The sequence below is a fragment of the Cryptotermes secundus genome, unplaced genomic scaffold (genome assembly GCF_002891405.2).
Source record: "Cryptotermes secundus unplaced genomic scaffold, Csec_1.0 scaffold49, whole genome shotgun sequence".
In the NCBI taxonomy this organism is placed as follows: Eukaryota; Metazoa; Arthropoda; class Insecta; order Blattodea; family Kalotermitidae; genus Cryptotermes; species Cryptotermes secundus.
This window is the reverse complement of record NW_019744106.1, coordinates 4,413,067-4,434,708: the sequence shown is the minus strand read 5'-3', so window position 1 is coordinate 4,434,708 and position 21,642 is coordinate 4,413,067. Positions and strand designations below refer to the sequence as shown.

Genomic DNA, 21,642 nt, shown 5'->3' with positions numbered 1-21,642 from the left:
ATGGGTTGAACCATTTATGTAGTGTTGCAACTCAAGAAATCAATTTCATTTGACTATCACAAATTTTCCAGTGAAGTACTGTTTGTTTCCAGTTTCATGTACTGCTTGAGTTCTGAAAACAGTGCTGTTCTGCCATTTCTCAGGTTGAAATTTTTATATCTCACTTCTGTAGGTAAGTGTTACTGAGTATGGAGGCAGCTGTGGCACCATTTCTTCTAAATGTGCATTCAAATTGTTATGTTTTTACACTTAACTTTCTGTTGTCATAATAATGGCTTGCAGTGTACACCTGCTGTGTAGTTGTAATCTTAATGCAATCATTCGGCCATGTGTAAGAAGTTAAAACTGTGGTCACCTCTTTATATTTTGATGAAATGTTTTCGTTTTAAAATATTTATTATTTTGGTCTTTGATGGATTTATTTAAACTGGAAACTCAGTTTTGTGAAACCTTGTTTCATATTTTCCACAGATTAGGAAACATATTTATTTAAATTACAATTGTGGTTATTTTTGTGGTATGGTATGGGTTTCTTTCCTGCTTTCCAGGCATCAAAATGGCAGTGGCAATTTTCTTGTCCCTTTCGAAGTAACTTAAATTCTTTGAAATACATGACTCATATGCCATTACAACATTGCAGACAATATGCATTATGCATTAAAGGTTTAACATTTCAATTGAACCTTATCATTCATTCTTTTGTTTAACAGTTGAATGCAGTCAGAAAAATGCTTGTTCATGTATTTCAATAGTATCTGAAATGTCTGAGAGTGAAAGTACGAGCAATAGCTTATAAAATGGAGCATAAAGTGACATCTATGATAAACTCATATTTTGTATATGGCTGTAGTTTACACGAACCTTTATGGTCTTCATAAAATTGGGGCAAAAGTTAATGCAGGTATTATCTCACCTTGAAACATATCCTTAGGTAAAATCCAGTATTAAATGTAATTATTCAAAATTCATGAAAACTTAAAGCATGATTTGCTGCAGTGAATTTTGTGGATGTACTTGAATCAATAATGGTATATCTGCATTGCCATTTCCAAGGAATTTTTTAGTTGATTATTAAACAACACTAGGTATTGAGGCTACATAACATCAATGATCATATAATTAATGATTTTGGAGTAGTTTATGGTTTGAAAATTGGCAGGGGAAATAGAAGTACTCGGAGAAATCCCACCCCAGTGCCACTTCATCCACCAAAAATCCATACATGTATATTTCTGTGTGGTAACCAGGAACTTCAAAGACATTTTTTTTTTCATTTTATGTTTATTTTTATGATAAATGTCATGTCAACTGTAGGTTTTTATATGAAGTTTGGAAATAAAATAGTGGCAACACAGGCGCTGTATTAATAATTTCTTTATTAGTCTTCATGAGAATATATGTCCTTGCCTATGTCTTAATATGTTTCCACACCCATGAAGGGTGGTCGATGCCATCTCCAGATTGAGTTTCCTTCATCTTTGCTATATGCCCCCTAGTTGTATGCTCAACACTTTTTCTGTGGTGAAACCGCTTCTGTCAGAGAGGTTCCTTCATCTTCAAGAAGAGACTGAAATTGCAATGGCTTGTATCAGGAGAATATGATAGTGTTCCAGCGTTTCCCATTGTCTCTGTGCCACAAGGTCTTTGATACTGGCAGAATTTCAGGTAGAGATCACCAAGTGTCACTTTTGTCTCTCAGAAAAGATGCAATTATAATGCCTGATTTTAGATTTGCACATGCCTGTGTATTTTGAAATTATAAAAGATAATTCAGGACTGACACAGGAGTTTCCAGGATGAATGGAAATATGTCACTTCTTGTGTGTAGGCTGAAGGTTCCATAACGTGGCCATCATTCTGTGTTTATAGCAGTGGGAAGAACTGACATGATTTGAACCATCATCACCACATTCAGATTCATATGTCTGAATTTTGATCACATTGTGTGAGTTTTATAGATACACCCAAAGGTATAACCCAAGATTTTCACTAGTGCTGTAAATGGAAACTAGGATCCAGAAGATTGAGGCAGCATGTTATGGGGCTGTATGGTGCCACAATCTGGTTTCCAAACTTGTATGATGTTATGTTAGAACAGTGGCTCAAGCAGGAACCCTTTTGATTTGTATTCAGAAAGTGCCAGGCACAAATCTCAGCTGGGATGGTGACTATTCTGACAGATTTTCTGTGATTTTTTCAGTCCCTGCAATAAATTCGAGGGATAGCACATTAAAGCAGGACAAGACTACTACTTTTAACATTCTTTCTAGTTCATTATTAACTATCATTCACTCATTCAAGTTACTAACAAAGTTGAATAAATTCAAAACATTTAAATTATGTTGTTTGTCACAAAACTGAATGGGACACAACCAGCTTCTGGCTGCTGTCTAAAAACGTAAAAATTAAAATATACAAAACCATAATTTTATCTGTAGTTTCGTATGGCTGTGAAACTTGGTCCCTTGACATTAAGGGAAGAACACAGACAAGGGTTTTGTGAACAGGGTGCTGAGGAGAAATTTGGACTGAAGGGAGAGATGAAATAAAAGGAGGCTGGAAAAAATGGCATGATTAGGAGCTTCATGACTTTTATTTTTGCCAAGCATAATTAGACTGATTGAGTAAAGGGGGTGAGATAGGCAGGATGGGCATGCATGGGAAAAGAGAATTGTGTACAGGGGATTTGGTGAGAAAGCTAGAAGGAAAGAGATACTATTAGAATGAATCGTAGGCAAATAGGATAGGGTGGCATGGAGTGGATTAATCTGGCTCAGGAAAGTGGCAAACTCTTGTGAACACTGTAATGTACCTTAGGGTTCCATAAAATCATGGAACGTTCTTTCGTTCATGGCTGGGCAACTGGCAGCTTCTCAAAGACTGTTGCTCCCCATGTTACGCATCACATCGCACTTTACATTGAGGTTATGTAACTCCATTTGAATTTTAAAAGACGACCCACGTCGCTCTACTTATCAGCCATATCAGCAGTTCTACTCTTTCCACTCAAATCACGTGCTAACCTGACCTTGGTAGTATGAACCGGTCTTAATTTGTTTACTAACCTGCTACCACGGTGACTTCGCAAAAACTGGTAGTTCATACAAGCGCGAACGTGATTAGAGGCAAGGAGTCCTGTCCGCTGTCCACTTTTCATTTCTGACAACAGTATGGGTTCAAGGACGCCAGAAAATTCGGATCTAAAGAAAGAAAGAAGAACATGTACATTTAACCCGCTGGAATTAACTGTCTTCCTCGATGGTGGCCGCAAAAAAACTAAGGAAAGGAGAGACATAGGTGAGTAATAGCAGTGCTGTGCCTGACTGGCTGATAGTCAAATCAGAATATTTGCGTAAAGAAATGCTGAATTTTGAAGAAATGGAAGAAATTTACTCTTTATTCTCCCCTCCGCCTCATAGTATATAAACATGGAAGACAGCACACAAACATTGAAACATAGGTACACAAGAGTTAACATCGTCATCATACGCAAGGGCAGGCAACAACACGCAAATAGGAACAAGAGAGTATAACGATAACTGCAGCGTAGCTGGTTGTGAGGCCATGCTACAAGCCGGAAGGTTGCGGGTTCAAGTCCCGATGAGGTGATTGGATTTTTCTCAATTGACCTAAGCTTTCAAGCCGCACTATGGCCCTGGGGGTTCACTCAGCCTCTAACAGAAATGAGTACCAGGAATTAATTAAATCATTTTCCTGGGGAGTAAAGCGCGGCCGGCGCGTAAGGCTGACAACCTTATCGCCATCTTTGAGCCGATTGTCTAGATAATGTGGGACCCTCAACGTCTCACAACCCAATGGGCCTTCACGGCCCGGTACAGGGATAGCTTTACTTTTTATACGTTTTATATAACATAACACTGTAGAGAGTAAATCAAAAAGTAGCAATGTGAGTGCTTACATATTACAGACGATAACACAAACAAGGGGCTTACGAACAGAAGCAACGTAACGAACACCAAGCCGCAACATAGAACTGTATCATTTGGACAATTGAATGGAACTAATTTGTTTCATTCTGGTCCCTCACACTAACAGTATCATAAGAGATTAAACAGTTTCGTCCAGTGTGACTAGTAAAGATTTTTCTTATTTCAATCCTTCATCCCTTACATGTTTCGGTCTTTACAGACAATACTCAGAGGGACATCATTACGATCGGAAGCCACTATTGCAATATGTATTTGAATGCCAAGATATATACATACAATGCTGACAAAGTAAAATGGGTATAAAATCTAATGTTTTAACAACTACAGCGGTTGTCTTAATATGTTAAAATATTCACAATTAGTTAGTTAAAATTTTTGTTGGAAATCGTAAACCAAGTTCGTTGGTGTCCTTTATTATTATTATTATTATTATTATTATTATTATTATTTCTTCTCTTGAAGCAGGCCAAATGTGCACCGCCGCGAACACCTACAGGACGACATAAAAGATCCTCTTCTCAAAAACAACAGAATTACAAGGCGACACACATTCGGCCCCCTTCAAGAGAAGACAGAGAAGTTATACTCTATATTTATTTATTTATTATATATATATATATATTTTTTTTTTTGTAATTTTGATGCACACCGTAAAAATTGTTTCCTGCTTCTTCATAGAGCAGTTCTGCATTATAAAGTCACTCCAGCTTCCAGAACTTGAAAATTTTCGCATTCTCTGGTGGCATAAACCAGCTGGAAGCAATAAAATCATTTGGTTCTCTGCTGGCAAGCTTCATATCTTTGTTGCACTCTTCAGATATTTGAGTCTTCTGACTAAAGGACAGAAAAGTGAAAGCATTGCAGTTGAAGAAAAGTTACAGGGTCTTTGTTCCCTTCTTCCGTGCCACGCCCTTCTATTGAAGTTGAGATAGAATATTGCCCTTTCTAAACACCTAAAGACGTAAACACATGCATCGTAGCTGAGATACAGAGTGCATTCAGTTTTCTGTGAGTTCATGGTGAATTCGAATATTGTAGTTTCATATCATCATAAATGCAATGCTACATTGTTTTCAAGATGAAGAAATTTAAAAGCAACTGAAGTGCAAGGTATGTGACACGGGACTGTGCATTTTCGGGAGCTTCAAGAAGTACCATACAAAGGCGAGATTCAGTTACATGACGTGGGGGGGTGGTGAACTCTGTATATACATCAAGCAGATAACTAAAGAAAAAAAAAATATACATTGAATTTTACTTTGTTTAAAACTAATATATAGGATTGTGCTTTAGCCGTGGCAGGCGGTTGAAAGTCTGTAAGATTAGAAAAATTATGTTTTGGGTAATTGTATAAACAATGTACAGTTTTATTGTGGGAAAAAAATAAGCATATTTTTTTGATAGATCAGTCTTTATTCTTTCATTTACATATAACTCCTAATATAAGATATTCCATAATCTTGAGTTATCAGCGGTTACGTAAGAAGTTGCACAAGTGTTACGCTCAGTGTCACGGCTACATCCATTTGCACCCTCGCATAATAACGTTTTCAACATTAAAACGTGGCCGTTCACATAAGTACGTGTTTCTTTTGAGTTCACGATAAGATTTTCTGAGCGCACATGGCATTTGATTTTGAAACTTCCAGCACGGGACTTAACTCGGCAACACGTCACGTTTCTCACTGGCTAATATCATGTCAGGGGCCATGCCTCGAACTTCGTACTATAGCGGAACTAGAAATACTACTGGAGAATACACGGTCGTGAGCTAATGACGTTTTTAAGCCAACAGTGCCGAGCGTTAATGGAAACGATCATCAAATTGCACCTGGACTGTAAATTCACGAAGTACATCAGTATGATTTATATCTCATACTTCTTCCTATGGCATTCCTTTCAGCCCATTGATTTTTAGTTTTAATTCTGCTGCCTTGCAGTGAATTAAATAATGTACAGTACCCAGCCAAATAATCAGCATTGGATGGGCACCATAGTGTTATACTTCTCCATTTACACCAATTTCTTACAATCAGAATCTAAGAGGAATTACCGTATTTACGCATGTATAGGCCGCGTGCGTGTATAGGCCGCAGCACAATTTTCAGACAGAAATTATAGAAAAAATAATTTTCTTGGAATATTATTTCACGAGTAGAACACCCTGTATTACTAATTATGAATATAATTTTTTTTTAAATGAAGTGTGATTTCGAATATAAGCCGCACCCCAGTTTTCCTCTTGAATTTTTGGCAAAAAATGTGCGGCCTATACATGCGTAAATACGGTACTTCTTCCAATTCCAAAATGATCAGTGTGTTCTGAGACACTGAGGTTCACTCCCTGTGAGTGATCTAGCAAGTGGATTTAACTGGCATTGGCCAGTGTTGTCAATTATCCCACTCAGATGGAGTGACATGATGTTGAAATAATGTTATATTTCAGCATCCAGTTGCACTGCATAGATTAGACTTCAGATTTTGCTTTTGTGCCGTCTAGGTGCAACATCATTCACTTGTCATTTTCCTTAATTGACCAAAATGGCCATCTTCAGGTGTACAGGTTGTTGTGATGAAGGAATCTGCTGCTCACTGAAATGCTCTTCTGTGTGGGGTTTTCTGTGTCTGTCTCCTGTCGTTACTTCAATGACAACCCACTTCTTCGGAACAGTTTGTTGGTCCTGAAAAGGACCGTGGTTGCTGAGATGCTTGACAGGTGAGGTAGCGCAGTGCGCGCCGGTAGAGAGAGAAGTTAGTTGCGGTGGTTTGACTGGCCACAGCGCGGCTGTTGCTGGAGGTTGCTTGATCGCCGTGCGGCAGGTGAGTTGAAGTTGTGTGGTCGCGCAGCACAGTCGCAGGAGTGATGAGGCAGTGGCTGCGCCAGATGCCCAGTGGGTCGGACAGGGTCACGACCACCGGCGAGTCCAGGTGAGGTGCCCCAGTGCATTGGGTGTGAGAGCCAGAGGGCCGAGGCAGTCGTGCCTGGCGCAGCCTGCCGATGCCTCCGAAGACCGAGCGCTGGTGACAAAGCCTGCTGGCTGATGTTGCTTGAGAGTGGCTTGATCATACACTGAAGTCAGACTGATGCTGCCGGTTTGCGGCTGCTCCTTTTTATACACTGCTCGGTGGGCGGAGCGAAACTTGAAATTGAGGAGGAAGAATTTGCAGGGCGCTGATTGGCTAAGAATGAGGAGCAGAAATTTGCAGCGCATGCTGGTATAAATATGAATGAGATGTCCGGCAGTGCGATATTCACAAAGGAGTGAGTGTTGCCTAAAAGACTGGTGGAAACAGCATGCTATGTGGGATGTCCCCACATCTGTTTCCCTTAGGTAGAGGCCTCGAATTACATCTGGTTATATGCGTTAACCATCTGTTTTATTTAGGTGTCATTGAGCTGCATGTGCTTGCCTTATGTTCTTGTTTGGTTTGTTGGCTGTGGCTGTCTCCAGTGTTCTTTTGCTGGGGTGGTAGTTTGTTGTGTGGTGGTCGGCCATCCCAGTCATTTGTTGTAGGTCACCTAAATAAAACAGTTGGTTAGCACGCATAACCAGATGTAATCCAAGACCTCTACATAAGAGAAATAAAACGGCATTACAGTGAGCAGCAGGCTCTCTAATCACAACAACCTGTACACCTGAAGATGGCCAGTTAGGCCGAAACATGTAGTGTCAATAAAGGAAAACAAGTGAATAGTAACCGACATTGCACATAGATGGCATAAAAGCAAAGCGCAAACTCAGATGTTAAAGTTCAACAGGACTGCAGAATTCCAATCACCTGACTTTATTTAATATTACTGTAATTTGTAATTGTTTACAGTTGATTATTAGGAGAACTACTTTTATCATCTTGACACTGTTCAGTTATCTGCTTGACAGTAAAGACTAAATGTACAACACAGGCCTATGCTTGTTGTTCTTAGGGTTGTAACGCTGTGATAATTCTACTAGCTGCAGGTACAAACTACATTAGACTGATCAAAAGATAATGCACTTAATAATAAGTAACAGTATATAGCTGTTCATGTGCTATGGACCCAGTAGTGGTTTATGTGTTTGTGGAAACTGTAAGTTGCCCTCCACATGCCAATACAGTAAAATACAGTGTGCATGTATTTAACTGGCTAGGGGTTGCATGGCCTTGACAGTAAATTTAATTAATTACCAGTAGTAAAGAAATTTATACAATGATGAGGAGATACATATTTCTTAAATTGTTTTAAAACTGATCTTTTTTAGAGAAAGTTTCTAAGAACAGGAAAACCACTGAGGAAATAAGAATTTTTTAATTATTATTATTATATATCCCAGAATCTGAGAATTTGAGATTATTATCAACTTGGTCAAATGGAGTTTGGGAATTTATGGCCAGCAAAATGTTGTAGATATTCTGTAATGCTCCAATTTATAATTATGGAACAGAACATTTGAAATGAGAACAAGATGAAGATATCATATAAACAACATTCAAATTAGAAGAAAACCAGTGCATCTCTGCACATAAGATTTTTCTATTAAATCTGATAACACTTTCATAACTTCATTAGCTGTATAGTATTTAACTGATGAATTTGAAGCATGTCGGAGAAAGTGGTATTGACTTATTTTAAGGTATTATCTCATAATTTTCCTGGAGTGATTGAGAATCATTACGAGAAAGCTCAGTCGCAGTATAAGGTGTGTATGCTGAGGTTTTCACCAAGAATCTCCCACATATTAAGTAAGAGATACCAGCATGCTCTAATCTGTAATGTTGAAAAATAAATGTAAATTAATGCACTTTGGGTAGCTGTAAGAAATCTTATATTTTTCTTTTCATTTGATCATGATAACCAATTAACCTTTATGTGAAATTTTATAGTAAGAAGAACAATCGTCATGAAAAGTTAAATATTTCCATCTAGTGCGACTGGTGAAGATTTTTCTTATTTCACCAGTCACACTAGATGGAACTGTTTAACTTTTCATGATATTGTTAGTGTGACGGACCAGAATGAAACAAATCATGAACCATCATATTTACAAATTTTGTATTTTCCTTTGTATGTAAACAACACACACATGGCAATGATGTAACACAGTCTGAATCTCTTCTACCAGAAGTTATGAAGAGAAATGGGTCAGTATAATTATTAATTAATGTGACTTACTGGCTTTAGAAGGAAAGTAGGCCTTTTAAGTTAATTCTTTGTGAACTAAGTATAATGGGTTCAGAGACAAGAATTTTTCTGTAATGTGTCTGATGCAGGAAGTTTGCTGCATTGTATTTGAGAAAGATGCCTATATTCTAATACCACAAAACAAATTATGACAGCACTTTTATAAGTGGAAGAAAATTCTATGTTTTTATTTTCTTGAGGACTGGCTCATACTGCTAAAAAAGTGAATGTTACATAAAGTGTCTATTAGAATGACTCCAACAGATCCTTGTCAGAAATGTTTTAAAATTAAGATAATCTTATATCACATTTAATGTCTTCTGTGAGCTTAAGAACAGTAAATTTATATTCCATTTTTATTTGTGTTCAAATATGAGAGATTTATGCTAAAAATGTGCCCTTTGTTATTTTGAATGTGGAATTTGATAATGCTCAAAATTCAATCCATCTAGTCATAGCAGCATTCTTACATATTTGGTGACTTATGGTCCAGAAATTGCAGTTTGTTTACTGCATGCAATGTTACATGAGGAGGCAGCAATCTTATATAAAGGCCGCACCACAGCTCAAGCAGTTAGTTGCTGGCTTCCCACCGCGGCAGCCTGGGTTCGATCCTGGGTCTGGTGAAGTGGGATTTGTGGTGGACAAAGTGGCGCTGGGGCAGGTTTTCTCCGAGTACTTTGGTTTCCCCTGCCAATCTTCATTCCACCAATTGCTCCACAATCACCCTCACCTATCATCTGGGGCTGGTACAATAGGCCAGAAGTGGCTGCAATACAAGGGACTTAGTCCCACCCGACTAGCATTAAAAAAACTTATATAAATGGAAATGCAAAATTAAAAAAAGCTTAAATCAAACTGTCTCTTTTGTTAAAAAATTATCCATGCTTTCTTAAGACCTGCTTCTCCTAAATTTTCAGTTTGTTTTATTTTCCTGCAAAAATGCCCTTCATGGGGAGGGACTGCAGGACATAGCCTTTCAGACCATTACAAACTGAAGAAATTGTGATAGAACTGCAAATCTCACAAATAGCAGAATTTATGGAGTACAGAGGAAACTAGAATGAACATGTCAGGATGAGCTTTGACAGATTAAAGAACAAAAACAAAAATTTTAGAATATCAACCGAATGGAAAAAGGAATTTCTGCAAGGCGTTTGAAATGACTGAAGTATTCTGTTCTGTAATATCTGCCATCTTCTTCTCCTAGCATCATTTCCATTTTGTACAGATCAGTGGTGTAATTTCTGTAATGGATATCAGTAGGCCTCTTGAGGGAAAGGATGCTGAACTTTCAGAGCAGCTCATTTTAATGGGAAATTTAATTGTATTTTCTTCTTTGTAGCTCTTCTCTATGTGGTAGTTTTTGAATTATAATTGAATGTAGTTCAGAACCAGTAACCTTAATGCTTAATAACATGTATTTTTACTTTCTCAGAAAAGTACTTCCTTTCTGATCCAGAGCTTAATGACCCTGTTCCAATGGATTTCTTGAGCCACAAGGAAAAATATGAAGAGACTGTGCGTAAAGCATGTGTTGTATACAAGAAACTTAAAGAAATGCGAAAGGGCACAGGCAGCATCGACATAAGCAGGTATAATATACATTACATAAAATTGTGTCAGCCTCATGGATTAATGAGCTCAGAGGGAGTAACAGAAGAATATTGATGAATGAATTAACATCGCATCCCAACATCAGTGTTGGTGTAGTTGTTGTAATGCTTGATAGTAACTAAACTTTCAGTAAAGTCAGCATGAGAGGTTGACCAAACTGTTGTTGGTTGATTGGTTGGTTTCCAATGGCTGCATTTGGATCATTTAACCCATTTTGCTACTTTTTCTTTTGGGAAGCTTTGCCAGGTTTGTTGCTCATTTTGCACTGCCCAGGGAACACGTATGACTTAGAGAATGTCATGGACACGAGCAACTTTGTCCCCTGACCAAACTATTGTTTCAGAGAAGATTATGTGTGAGTTATTTCAGCAGGGCGGGTGGGCAGACAGGCTTGGGTATATGTAGGAAAATTCATGAACAAATATGTATTAGGATAAAATACAAAAATAAAGAGTGGCGGAAGACTATAGGGGTATATATGATGAAATATTTAGAGAAATGTGAGACGATAAGTAAGCATTATAGTGACACAGAAAATAAATCAGGTTACAAATAATAAGGATGGACACTATTAGAGTATATATAATAGAGATGTCGTTGTTCATTGTATGAAAGATGTGGAGTGTTACATAAGTGAAATGGCAGAGCATACGTGTAGAGTCAGGTAGTCAAACTTTGGCATTCCAAAGAATGAACAGTAACAGACTTAAAAAAGTGTTGTGACATAATAACTGAAAGATAAACGACTATGATGCAATGTTTTCTTTGAGGTCAGTGCTGATGCTATACGAGTATAACCAGACCAGAAAGACAAGGGACAATGCTTAATGCAAGCTACTTTGATTTCCCTGCCCATCACAGCACAAGACTTCAATGTATGAAACTTATGGACCACGTAACCTTAAAGTTCAATAATAATATGTTTATGGCTGCTTTATTCTTGGATATTGAAAAAGCCTTTGATACAACATCGCACCTTGGCTTGCTATATAAATTATCTACATTACAATTTTTGATCACTCTTATTAATCTTATTGGTTATTTCTTTTCTCAGATAAAATTTAGAGTTTCTGTTGAAGGTGAAATGTCTATGCCAAGGGATATACAAGCAGGGGTGCCACAAGGTTCTGTCCTGTCCCCCACATTGTACAGTATATATATAAATGATACACCCCAAACACCTGGTGTCTATCTAGGTCTCTTTGCTGGTGACACCTGTATATATGCGATAGACCACAGACAGGGTTATGTTCTCAGAAAGCTGCAGTGAGGTCTCAGTGCTATGGAGATGTGGTGTGAGCTCTGGAGCATAAAAATCAATGAAGGTAAGACTCAGGCCCCCTGAGGTTTATCTTGCATTGAATGGACAGAACATCCTATTCGTGATTCATGTAAATTATCTCGGTGTAGTCTTTGGTAAGAGGATTACATGGAGACTGCACATAGAATTGATTGAAGCCAAAGCCTTCAGAACATTCATTACAATCTACTACCTATTCAAATGTGAGCATTTAAGTGCTAATATTAAACTCTCCATAAAGCACTGATAAGTCAGTAATGACCCTGCCTGGGAATTTGTGGCAGACACCCACCTCTTAAAATCACAGCGCCTCTGAAATAAGGTTCTGCGCACCATTGTAAATTTTCCAAGGTGCACGCCAGTCCACCATTTGCACATGGTATTCAATCTTCTGTATGTATATGATTATTATAAAAAGAGTGCAAGCGTCAAGCATAGGTTATACAAAATCATCAAAATGACCATGGTCATAGCATAGGACAAGTCAAAGCCAGACACAGAAAATATAAGAAGCTTGATCTTCGTGGTGGTCGAGTTTGCAACCGTTCAAGTGACTAAGCTGCCGTTGTAGCATAAGATAATTAAGATAGACATAATTTTCTTTGCAAAGCCTGGACTGGCATGTTTTGTAATAGGAAGAATTTTCAGTAACATGCTACACATGTCATGTGTACACTTTGACAAATGCCAAGCATACTCATAAGAGAAAAGCAATTCTCTCATTAGAGAGGATGTTAGACAAGGACTGTGACCACAAAGGTTCACTTGCAAAAATAAGAAAAACAAAAACAAGAGCCACAAGAGTCTTGGTACCAAGACGAACTGATTGGATGTAAACTGCCAGCCATCCATAATGTATCTCTGTCTCTGACTCTGAGAGCCAGTGTGTAGACAGTCATGGCTTGAATGTGTTGAGTTGCGGTTGAGAGTCGAAAGTTGGAGCAATGGGTTAGGAATGAGACCATTGCCAGCCAGTATGGACGTAAGCACAGAAGCAGAGTCCATTGTTGGGAGCCGTTCTCAGGCAAGGACTGGTGAAGACAGCAAAATGAGAGGACTCGGAAGTGCTCTAGTGAGAAGTAGAGTGCATAAATAGTGAGAGTGCTATAATTACTTGTAATTGTGATTTAGTGTCTAGTCACTAATGCATGACAGTATTCATTCATTCAACAAGTGTCGGTTTTCCAAAGAATTAGTGATGATATACATCACCATTATTTTTCCAAATATTGCAACTGGCAGACCTAATGCGGGTGTTATAAAACAGTATCCATACATAAAAAAAAAAAAACAAATTTTCTAGGTTGTACCACTGTGCAATTTGGTAGAAATCGACATGCTTCTTTTCTGCATACTGTTTTACCCTGAAGATGGAGGCAGCATGGACTTCTACTGAACTACATAATGTTACATGCTGGAAGACAGAGACAATATTAACCTCTGCAACTTCGGCACCATCGCCCACAACCATATGGTGTAACAACCGAAGAATTAACAACAGTGAAAGCCTAAAACCACTAAGTTGTATAATTTAGTTGAGAATTTAATTACATATTCTTTCGTTTTTACAGTGTAATGTTAGTGTTTGTAGCAGGTATCCTCATATGATAATTACAAACTGTCTGTTTGGACTGAACATCGCCAGTTAGTTAATCCCTTTGCCATGCTTAACCCTTTCAGGACCAACCATGGACATATGCTTATCTGCTGGGCCAGCTCTGAATATACTTGCTTGAATTTGTTCTGTTATTCTGTCATATATGTAGCTTTTTAATTTTCACACCTGTTAAGAGAATATGCAAATTAAGAAATTAAGAAGAAAATAGTACTGCGTTAGGTATGCATCTAAAACCTGAAATAATGATTTTAATATTTGCAAAATGGAAAATAGCTCTAAAGTGTTTGTCATTGTTTGAAATATATGAAAGAGACCGGCTTCATGTATTAAAATTGAGTGCATAGTGAATATTTAGAGTAATTGGTCAAGGTCCATTCGGATGCAGTGAATTTAAATGAGTTAATGTTATGAGATCTGAGATACTCACATTGGTAAGTATTCACATTACAGTCTTCCCAGATGTGACACTGTGTAGTTTGATAGGTAGGAGCAGGGTGATATCTCCTATCCTGCAGATGGTTGGTACATGGCTGCCAAACTACTGTACATTGTGTCACATCCCAGAAGAACATAATCTAATGGATTACATTTTTTGTCTTAGAATTCATGATTCTTCTGTTGCATTGCAGAGAGAACATCATTACCTCTGTCATTCATTCTATTTTGAAGGATGGTGATCCATTTTCTTTAAATAATGTTATGATGATACCAGTTATTATTGGGCAAGCAACACCTAGACAACAAGCCATGTGGTTGCAGAGAACAATTAACTATGAGATAATAGGAACATATGCTCAGGTAAGAATTTATGGGTTGATGTAACTGATCATTACCTCCTGATGCCATTCATGAATATTACCAGTAATTATATAATCTTAAATTATACTGATACTCTAGGACATAATACCATTTTTGTATTAAGAGCGACATATACTCAGTTCTCAACAGAAAGTGTTCTGAGAATCTTTAGCAGTGAATATTTATATAAGACACATGTAACCCGAAACAGTCCCATGATACCGATAAAGATGTTACAGAATTTCTAGTTAAAGGTGGAGTTTTCCCTGTGCTTAACGAATTAAACACTATGCCATGAAGTTGTATGGGGGGTGTACATATAGATCTACGTTTTCTTGACCTTGACAGTAGTTGGATATGAGTGGTCAGCTTCACGACCCGGCTGCTTTACTACATAAGAAAGAGCCCTCAGTACCCATTGGATAGGAGGTTGGGTGGACCCCAGAGCCGGTCTGGACAACGTGGAGAAGAGAAAATTCTTGACCCTACCGGGACTCGATTTCTGACCCCTCTGCCATCCAGCCTGAAGCCAGTCGCTATACTGACTACACTACCCTGGCTCCTACCTAGCAATATTTAAATTAAATATATGAATCCTGTTGGTTATAATGAATAATTTTGCAGGCCCCGAAATAATATGAGCCAATCTAATCTGTTAAAGTGGAAACATACGTCATTTGAAATTGACAGAAGCTAAATTCAAGTGACAAGTTACTGAGTTACTAAACAGTCATCAACAAACCTTTGAGTGATCTAGATGCAAAAATCAGTGCCTTCTGCTAACCAGTTAAGGATTTATCCTTAACATTGGAGAAGAGTGACTATTGAATGAATGAATGTATGTATGAAGGGTAGGCCTTCTCGGCCCTTGCACAATGACCTACAGTGGTCTATTATGCTTCAGAGTGACTATTAGTGAACTTAAGTATAATGCGTGTAGTTATAACTATGAAGAATTAAAGTTAATTATTTCATTGGCTAAGAAGGAGTTTTAGTGTTACCTTGTTGCATTGAAACAAGGCCTGTTAGGCCCTGAAACAGATTTCTCATGTTCATCTGTTAACATCGATCAGTGCAACCCCATAATCCCAATTAACCCACGTGTAACTTATGGATATATGGTGCCCAATTGTTCCCTCTCCACCTTGAATCTTTCTACTACATAGGAGGACTCAGGTGTGCTATGAGTGTGAACACAAATACAAGAGGGAATAAAGAAAGGAGACAACACAGAGGTGACATGTTTGACACGATAAACGCTAAGGCAAAGAAAAAAAAATTGTTCTTACTGTGTGGTCCACAAGTGCAGTGCAGTCATAATTGGCAGCCAAGGTGGAACAGTTACCTCGGCTACACTCAATGACTGACACATTTATAGTAAGGTAAAAGAAAAGTTGTCCCTGTGCTTAACTAATTAAACACTGCACCATGAGGGCGTATAGGGGAGTGGATGTATAGATCCACATATTATTGACCTAGGTCCTAGTTGGAGGTGAATGGTGATCTTCAGGCCCTGGCTGCTTTACTCCCAGGGTAAAAGCTTCTGGTACCCATTGAGTGGGTCTCAGAACATGTCTGGAAGACATGGAGAAGAGAAAAATATTACCCCTACAGAACTTGAACTCTGACCCCTTAGTCATCCAGGCCATAGCCAGTTGCTATACCAACTGTGCTGTTCTGGCTTCAAAGATTTTTTCAGAAGTTAATAATTATCATCATCATCCCTTATTGGATTGGGTAAATCTTCTGTTCTGCCGCTAATATTGTTAAGTCTCCTACCTTCTTGGTCTTTCTGTGTCTCATCAACCAGATAGACGATATTCATAGATTTGAAGTGGAATGAAAGCTTGACAGCTGCCACGTTTAAGCCGTTTATATTTCCCGTGTCTGTCTTTACCTTGTCCTATGCTGCAAGAAGATCACCAACTCTCTCCTAACTAACTCTGTCCACTAAATTGTCCTCCTTATAACATCTTGGCATGGACCGCATAGAAAACACTGCTCCTCTGTTGCACTGCAATTGTTGCCATGGAGTTCTAGCATTCATGTCTTTTGGCAGAACTGTTACTTAGAAACATCTGTTATATGGTTGCTTATTTTGTGATCGTTGCCTAATAACAGATCTACATGCCACATTATGTTGTACCATCAAGCATGGACTTCCAGCCTTTCCAGAAATACAAACACATGATGCTTTCCAGAAATACAAACACATGATGGATCATGACAGGGTATTCTTCTTGGACACTGCAGACAGAAGCTGATGGTCTTTGCTATAAGAAATGCCATGACACAGTGTTGTACCTTTGCAAATTTTCAGTCTGAATAACAGTAAAAGTTACTGAATATTAATGTTCATACTTCTGCCCTCAGGATGTCAGATGTAGGCAGCATAGAATTTGTTGCGGTTTGTCATTTTGTTCCATGTGGAACAATTTAAAAAATTACACATTCTCAAATTTTAAAAGCTAATTTCAGTGGAGGACAGACCATTTCCAGTAGCAATACAAAACATTTGATATTAATTAATCATTTGTGTGAACTGGCAAAAATTTGTCCTTTCATACAGAGAGAGGTGAATACAGACACAGTGAAACATATAAAGTTGATAACTGCTGTAAAAACATAATGACAAACTACATACATTCAGTGATGTTTCAGCAATTTTGCCTGTGTCTTGTCCATTTCCTTGGTTCACTTTTCAACCCTGGAGATGGAGGCAGTACCTCTAAAATATCATTGAACTTCTGCTGGATTATCTGATGCTACATCCTACAAGATACTACTCTTAATGGTCACCCCTCTGAGAACTCAGATCTATTTTTGTATTGTGGTCTTCTAGGTTATGGTAGTCCCGAACACCATCCTATGCCTTATCTTAAATCTTATGAGCTACACAGGTGCCTGCTTATGCTTTCACAGTGAGTTTATACCCCAGAAATATAACGGTCAGAGAACTGTGGCATGGAATAATAGCATTTAATCCCAGTCTCCAAATTAGGTGACTTTAGAAACACACCCAGAATATTCCAGTTATTGAAGATACTGACAAGTACAGAACTTGGAGAAGAATAAATTAGAATATTGAGTCCATGATTTATTTTATCCGTCTTCTAGTGCATACATTTATTTATCCCCTCTTTTCACTCTCACTACATGTAAGTACCCCCACCACAACTACGCCCACAACATCATAACTCACTCAAAACGAAGACAGCACACACACACATACCCAGCAGGTCCAGCAGTATAACACACGCAGTCACAGGAGCGAGACGCAACACAGAGCACAGTGAGTATTAAACATTAAAATCATAATACCACAAGTAATAGATAGGCTGCAGAACGCGGTATTAATGAATAACAAATTCATGTTACAGATACACGATAGTGAAAGAGAGAGTGCTCCAACAGAGGATGATAGACGTGACTCGCGTAATGAAACACGACGTAGGAAAGAAATATGCTGTACAGTTTTAGTATTTTAACACTTGACATTTGTCAGTATATATGATAAATATATATTTTAGTTATTTTAGTATGTAAAGACAAGGCATGCAATGAATTAGTTTGTCGTGGATTGGATCAGCACCTGAAGATGGCACATTGGTGCCGAAACATGTAGTGAGAGTGAAAAGAGGGGATAAATAAATGTATGCACTAGAAGACGGATAAAATAAATCATGGACTTAAATCAGTGCAACAGGACGCTAAAATATAACATTAGAATATAGAGGTTAATATTTATTATGTTTTGAAGCCCTGAATGTGATGTAAACCAGAAATAATGTGATTTATTTTGCTTGGATCCTGTAACCACTGCAGTTTTGTTTGTTTCCTTTGGTCTAATAATTTTGAGCATCCTTCATTGAACCATGGCGTATGTTTCTTCAGTTTATAATAACGTAGACTCTGTTTGGTAGAAATTTTTATATTCTCTCTAATAGTTTCCTGATCTATATCAACATCCTCCTCTGTGTCTGAACCTATTTCAAATTTCAGCATGATACTGCTCCTTACCTTCTACAACATACTTCATTTAATTTCTTGAAATTGAATTTCTCCACATAAACTCTGTGTGTTGTTTGTTTATTCACTGCCAGTCTTTCCCTAACCTTTGCCACACCAGGTAATGATCAGTGTCACAGTCTGCTGCCCTGAATGATTGAACATCAGGTATATTTGAATGCCATCTCCTGTCTATCAAAATATGGTCAATTTAATTGTGTATCTTCACATCAGGAGATGTCCAAGTCAGTTTATGGATGTTATGATGTAGGAATATTGTACTTTTGATGGTAAGATTTGTTGATGTAGCAAAGTTTACTACTCTTAACTCCTTTATCATTACTAATTTTGTACAAACTCTCATTCCCAATCGTTTGTTTGAAAATGTCTTCCCAAAATACTTTGGCATTGAAATCTCCTCACAAAATTTTCGTATGGTATTTTGGGAAGATCTAGAAAAACCAAAGTGAACAGAGTTCATGGAGGTAGGCCTAGGCCCACTGGGGCTGTAGTGCCAAAGAAAAAACAAATGGAGAATTTATCAAATACATGTTCCAGTTCTTTGTGGAATCTGTCCTTTATGTCATCAATTTTATTTTCAGTTGGGGTATGAACATATCATGCCAGCGTCCTCTTAGTATTATGTATGATATCCAATCACTAATGAACTCTACCATCATAACTGCTGATATGATTCTCTTAGGTATGAAAAAACCTGTACCTAATTCATTCTTCTGAATCTCCTTTCCATAGAAAATTTATATTTGCCTGCTGATTCGGTGCCACCTCCATCCCATCCGATCTCCTCTACTCCCGCTAAATCTAACTTAAATTTAAAATTTCTTCTGCAACTGCCCTAAGCGAACCTGCCCCATACATCTGACATTCCAAGTATCAAATCTCATATCCATTTTCTTCACTTAGGTCATTTATCCAAGGAATCTGCCCTGGTTCTAGGCTTCATGAACATTTTCGTAACAAGGTTATTTTTTGCGGTGAGTTGAAGCCCCACGCCCAATCCCCAACTGGCGGACCACACTTTGTCGGCTGTCCACGACTTCTTATTCAATATATTTGCAGCTACCCTCCATACATGTAGGGTCTCCCCTCCATCTGCAACCTGAGGACATGCCATTCTGTGGTGACAATTGACCCACCTAACATTGACACTTTGTTTCACTTCAGTTTCTTAAGCTAAGACAGTCGGTAGGACTCCTTGGATGGGGGATCAGCCAATCACAATGCCGCTACCTAACGCAAACAGAGAATAAACACAGACATCCATGCCTTGAGTGGGATTCGAACCCATGATCCCAGTGTTCAAGCTGTCAAAGATGTTTCATGCCTTAGACCATGAGGCCACTGTGATCGACTTTTTGGATCAATAGCTCTGTATTTTGTTGTAGCAGCTCCCCTATGAAGCAATCTCCCCCCCCCCACCACCACCACCCCTTGCTGTTAGTTCCCAAAAACTATCATTCTCTTTGATTCGTCCATGGAGCATACTGTTTGTTTACACACTGTAGGTTACTAATTCTGCTGTCATATTTGCTGAAGTGTTATTGTAATTCTGTGTTACTGTGGTACTCTGCCATCTTCCATGTTCTGTTAATTTGCTTCTTCTTGAGGGTATGCTCTTCAAGCATGCTTCTCATATGTTAATTTTTTTATAGTTTCTTTTTATTTGTTACTAGTTAGTTGTGGGAAGAAGAGATTCGAGCCTGTTGCATCATATTTAATATTATCATGGTACTCATCTTCTAAGAGCTTATTCTTGGACAACCCAATATCACCTTTGGAGCAACGTACACGTAAATATAACTGCAGAACCTGGGGAGATGAAAGTGACACTTTCTACCAGTTTAGGGTAGAGGGTAAGGGGAGATGTAGTGTGAAGCTAGCCACTTTTCATTCTGGTAGTCAAAGAATTCCTGCTCAAAGGAAATATACTGCAGCCAGCTGCAGATTTAAGAGCAATAACCCCAGCAGTAGGATATTATGTTGGCTCTTAGGTTCCTGGTATTAATTGTGGTCTTAAGTGGATAATTGTTTACACTGTCCAATATTATGAATAATAGTCATACCAATAGCATAACACTACTGCAAGAATAAAAACGTTGCATTTGAATGGTGTAAATACTTATCCACTGAAAATTAATAATAATGTAACAGGATGCCAAAGTACAATGTTATTAATTGTATTGTTGCTTTTTGTACTTATTGTGGGTCATAAATTGCTCAGACCATAAAGTCTTGTTCATTTTCAGACTGAACTTGGACATGGCACATTCATTAGAGGTTTGGAGACAACAGCCCATTATGATCCTACAACACAGGAGTTCATTCTCAACAGCCCAACTTTAACTTCTTACAAGTGGTGGCCGGGTGGATGTGAGTATTCTCCGATATTTCTAAGTGATGCTTTGTGGAAAAGGAATGGATATTTATGCTGTCACTGACATGAATGAAACAAATTTACCACAGTGAGACCAAGTGCCCTTGTGGGGCCTTTAAATGGCGTGTTGCAGTCAAATACACGTACACTTTTAAATCTGCACCATGGACGTTAGTGCATCAGTAGTATACAACTGCCAAAAGTAAGCTACATGATATAGAAAAGCTACATCTCTTTGTCATCTGTGAATAACAAGGAAATTAATATGTCAGGCATAATTGGAGACATTTATGGGTGTGAGACATTTTTGCCAAATGTGGACTGTTGTTTCATGTCACAGGTCTCACTTCACATTGATGCATTCAGATTATTGTATAACTGGCTTCAGGCAAGAACGCAGGTTTTCCCCTGCCCCCATTAAACATTGCCCATTCCAATTAAAACACTAGTGTTTGTGTTATCAGCCATATTTATTTCTGAAGGTTTTAAATTGTAAATGAGATTTAGTTGTGTTTTACCATGTAGGACGCTTTAAACTATATTGTATTATGATATTGTACAGGTCTGACTCATCCCTCCCCTTCCTCCATAATCTGTTGCATGATGGGAATAAGTGATCAGCTTCTGGCCCTGGCCACTTCACCACTGGCAGAAGAGGTCTTGCTGTAGTTTGGATGGGAGAGTGCATGGCCTCCATAGGCAGTCATAATAATAATAATAATAATAATTCAATTCAATTCAATTCAATTCAATTCAATTCTTTATTATTAATGTGCCGAGTCAACAGCCGCAAGG

At 38.2% G+C, this 21,642-nt stretch overlaps 1 protein-coding gene and 1 long non-coding RNA gene across 6 annotated transcripts in view; one reads left to right on the top strand and one right to left on the bottom strand.

The window, feature by feature from the left end:
• Positions 1 to 1,357: 1,357 nt before the first annotated feature.
• On the bottom strand, positions 1,358 to 3,058 carry LOC111874347. Its single transcript, XR_002844542.1, has 2 exons — positions 2,813 to 3,058; positions 1,358 to 2,203 (listed from the first exon to the last, which is right to left on the bottom strand). It is a non-coding gene; the product is annotated as an uncharacterized LOC111874347 (long non-coding RNA).
• Positions 3,059 to 3,117: 59 nt separating this feature from the next.
• The window catches only part of LOC111874346 (probable peroxisomal acyl-coenzyme A oxidase 1), a 44,056-nt gene continuing 25,531 nt past the window's right edge, over positions 3,118 to 21,642 (top strand). Inside the window, exons 1-4 of one of the 5 annotated variants that reach the window (XM_023869782.2) lie at positions 3,118 to 3,297; positions 10,550 to 10,706; positions 14,276 to 14,444; positions 20,720 to 20,843. In XM_023869782.2, coding sequence (XP_023725550.1) covers positions 3,171 to 3,297; positions 10,550 to 10,706; positions 14,276 to 14,444; positions 20,720 to 20,843 — 577 coding nt within the window. In that variant the 5' untranslated portion in view covers positions 3,118 to 3,170. Of the gene's footprint in view, positions 3,298 to 4,637; positions 5,061 to 5,279; positions 5,526 to 5,564; positions 5,802 to 8,939; positions 9,072 to 10,549; positions 10,707 to 14,275; positions 14,445 to 20,719; positions 20,844 to 21,642 lie in introns of those variants that run through there. The other 4 variants (XM_023869784.2, XM_023869786.2, XM_023869785.2 and 1 more) reach the window with 4 other exon arrangements.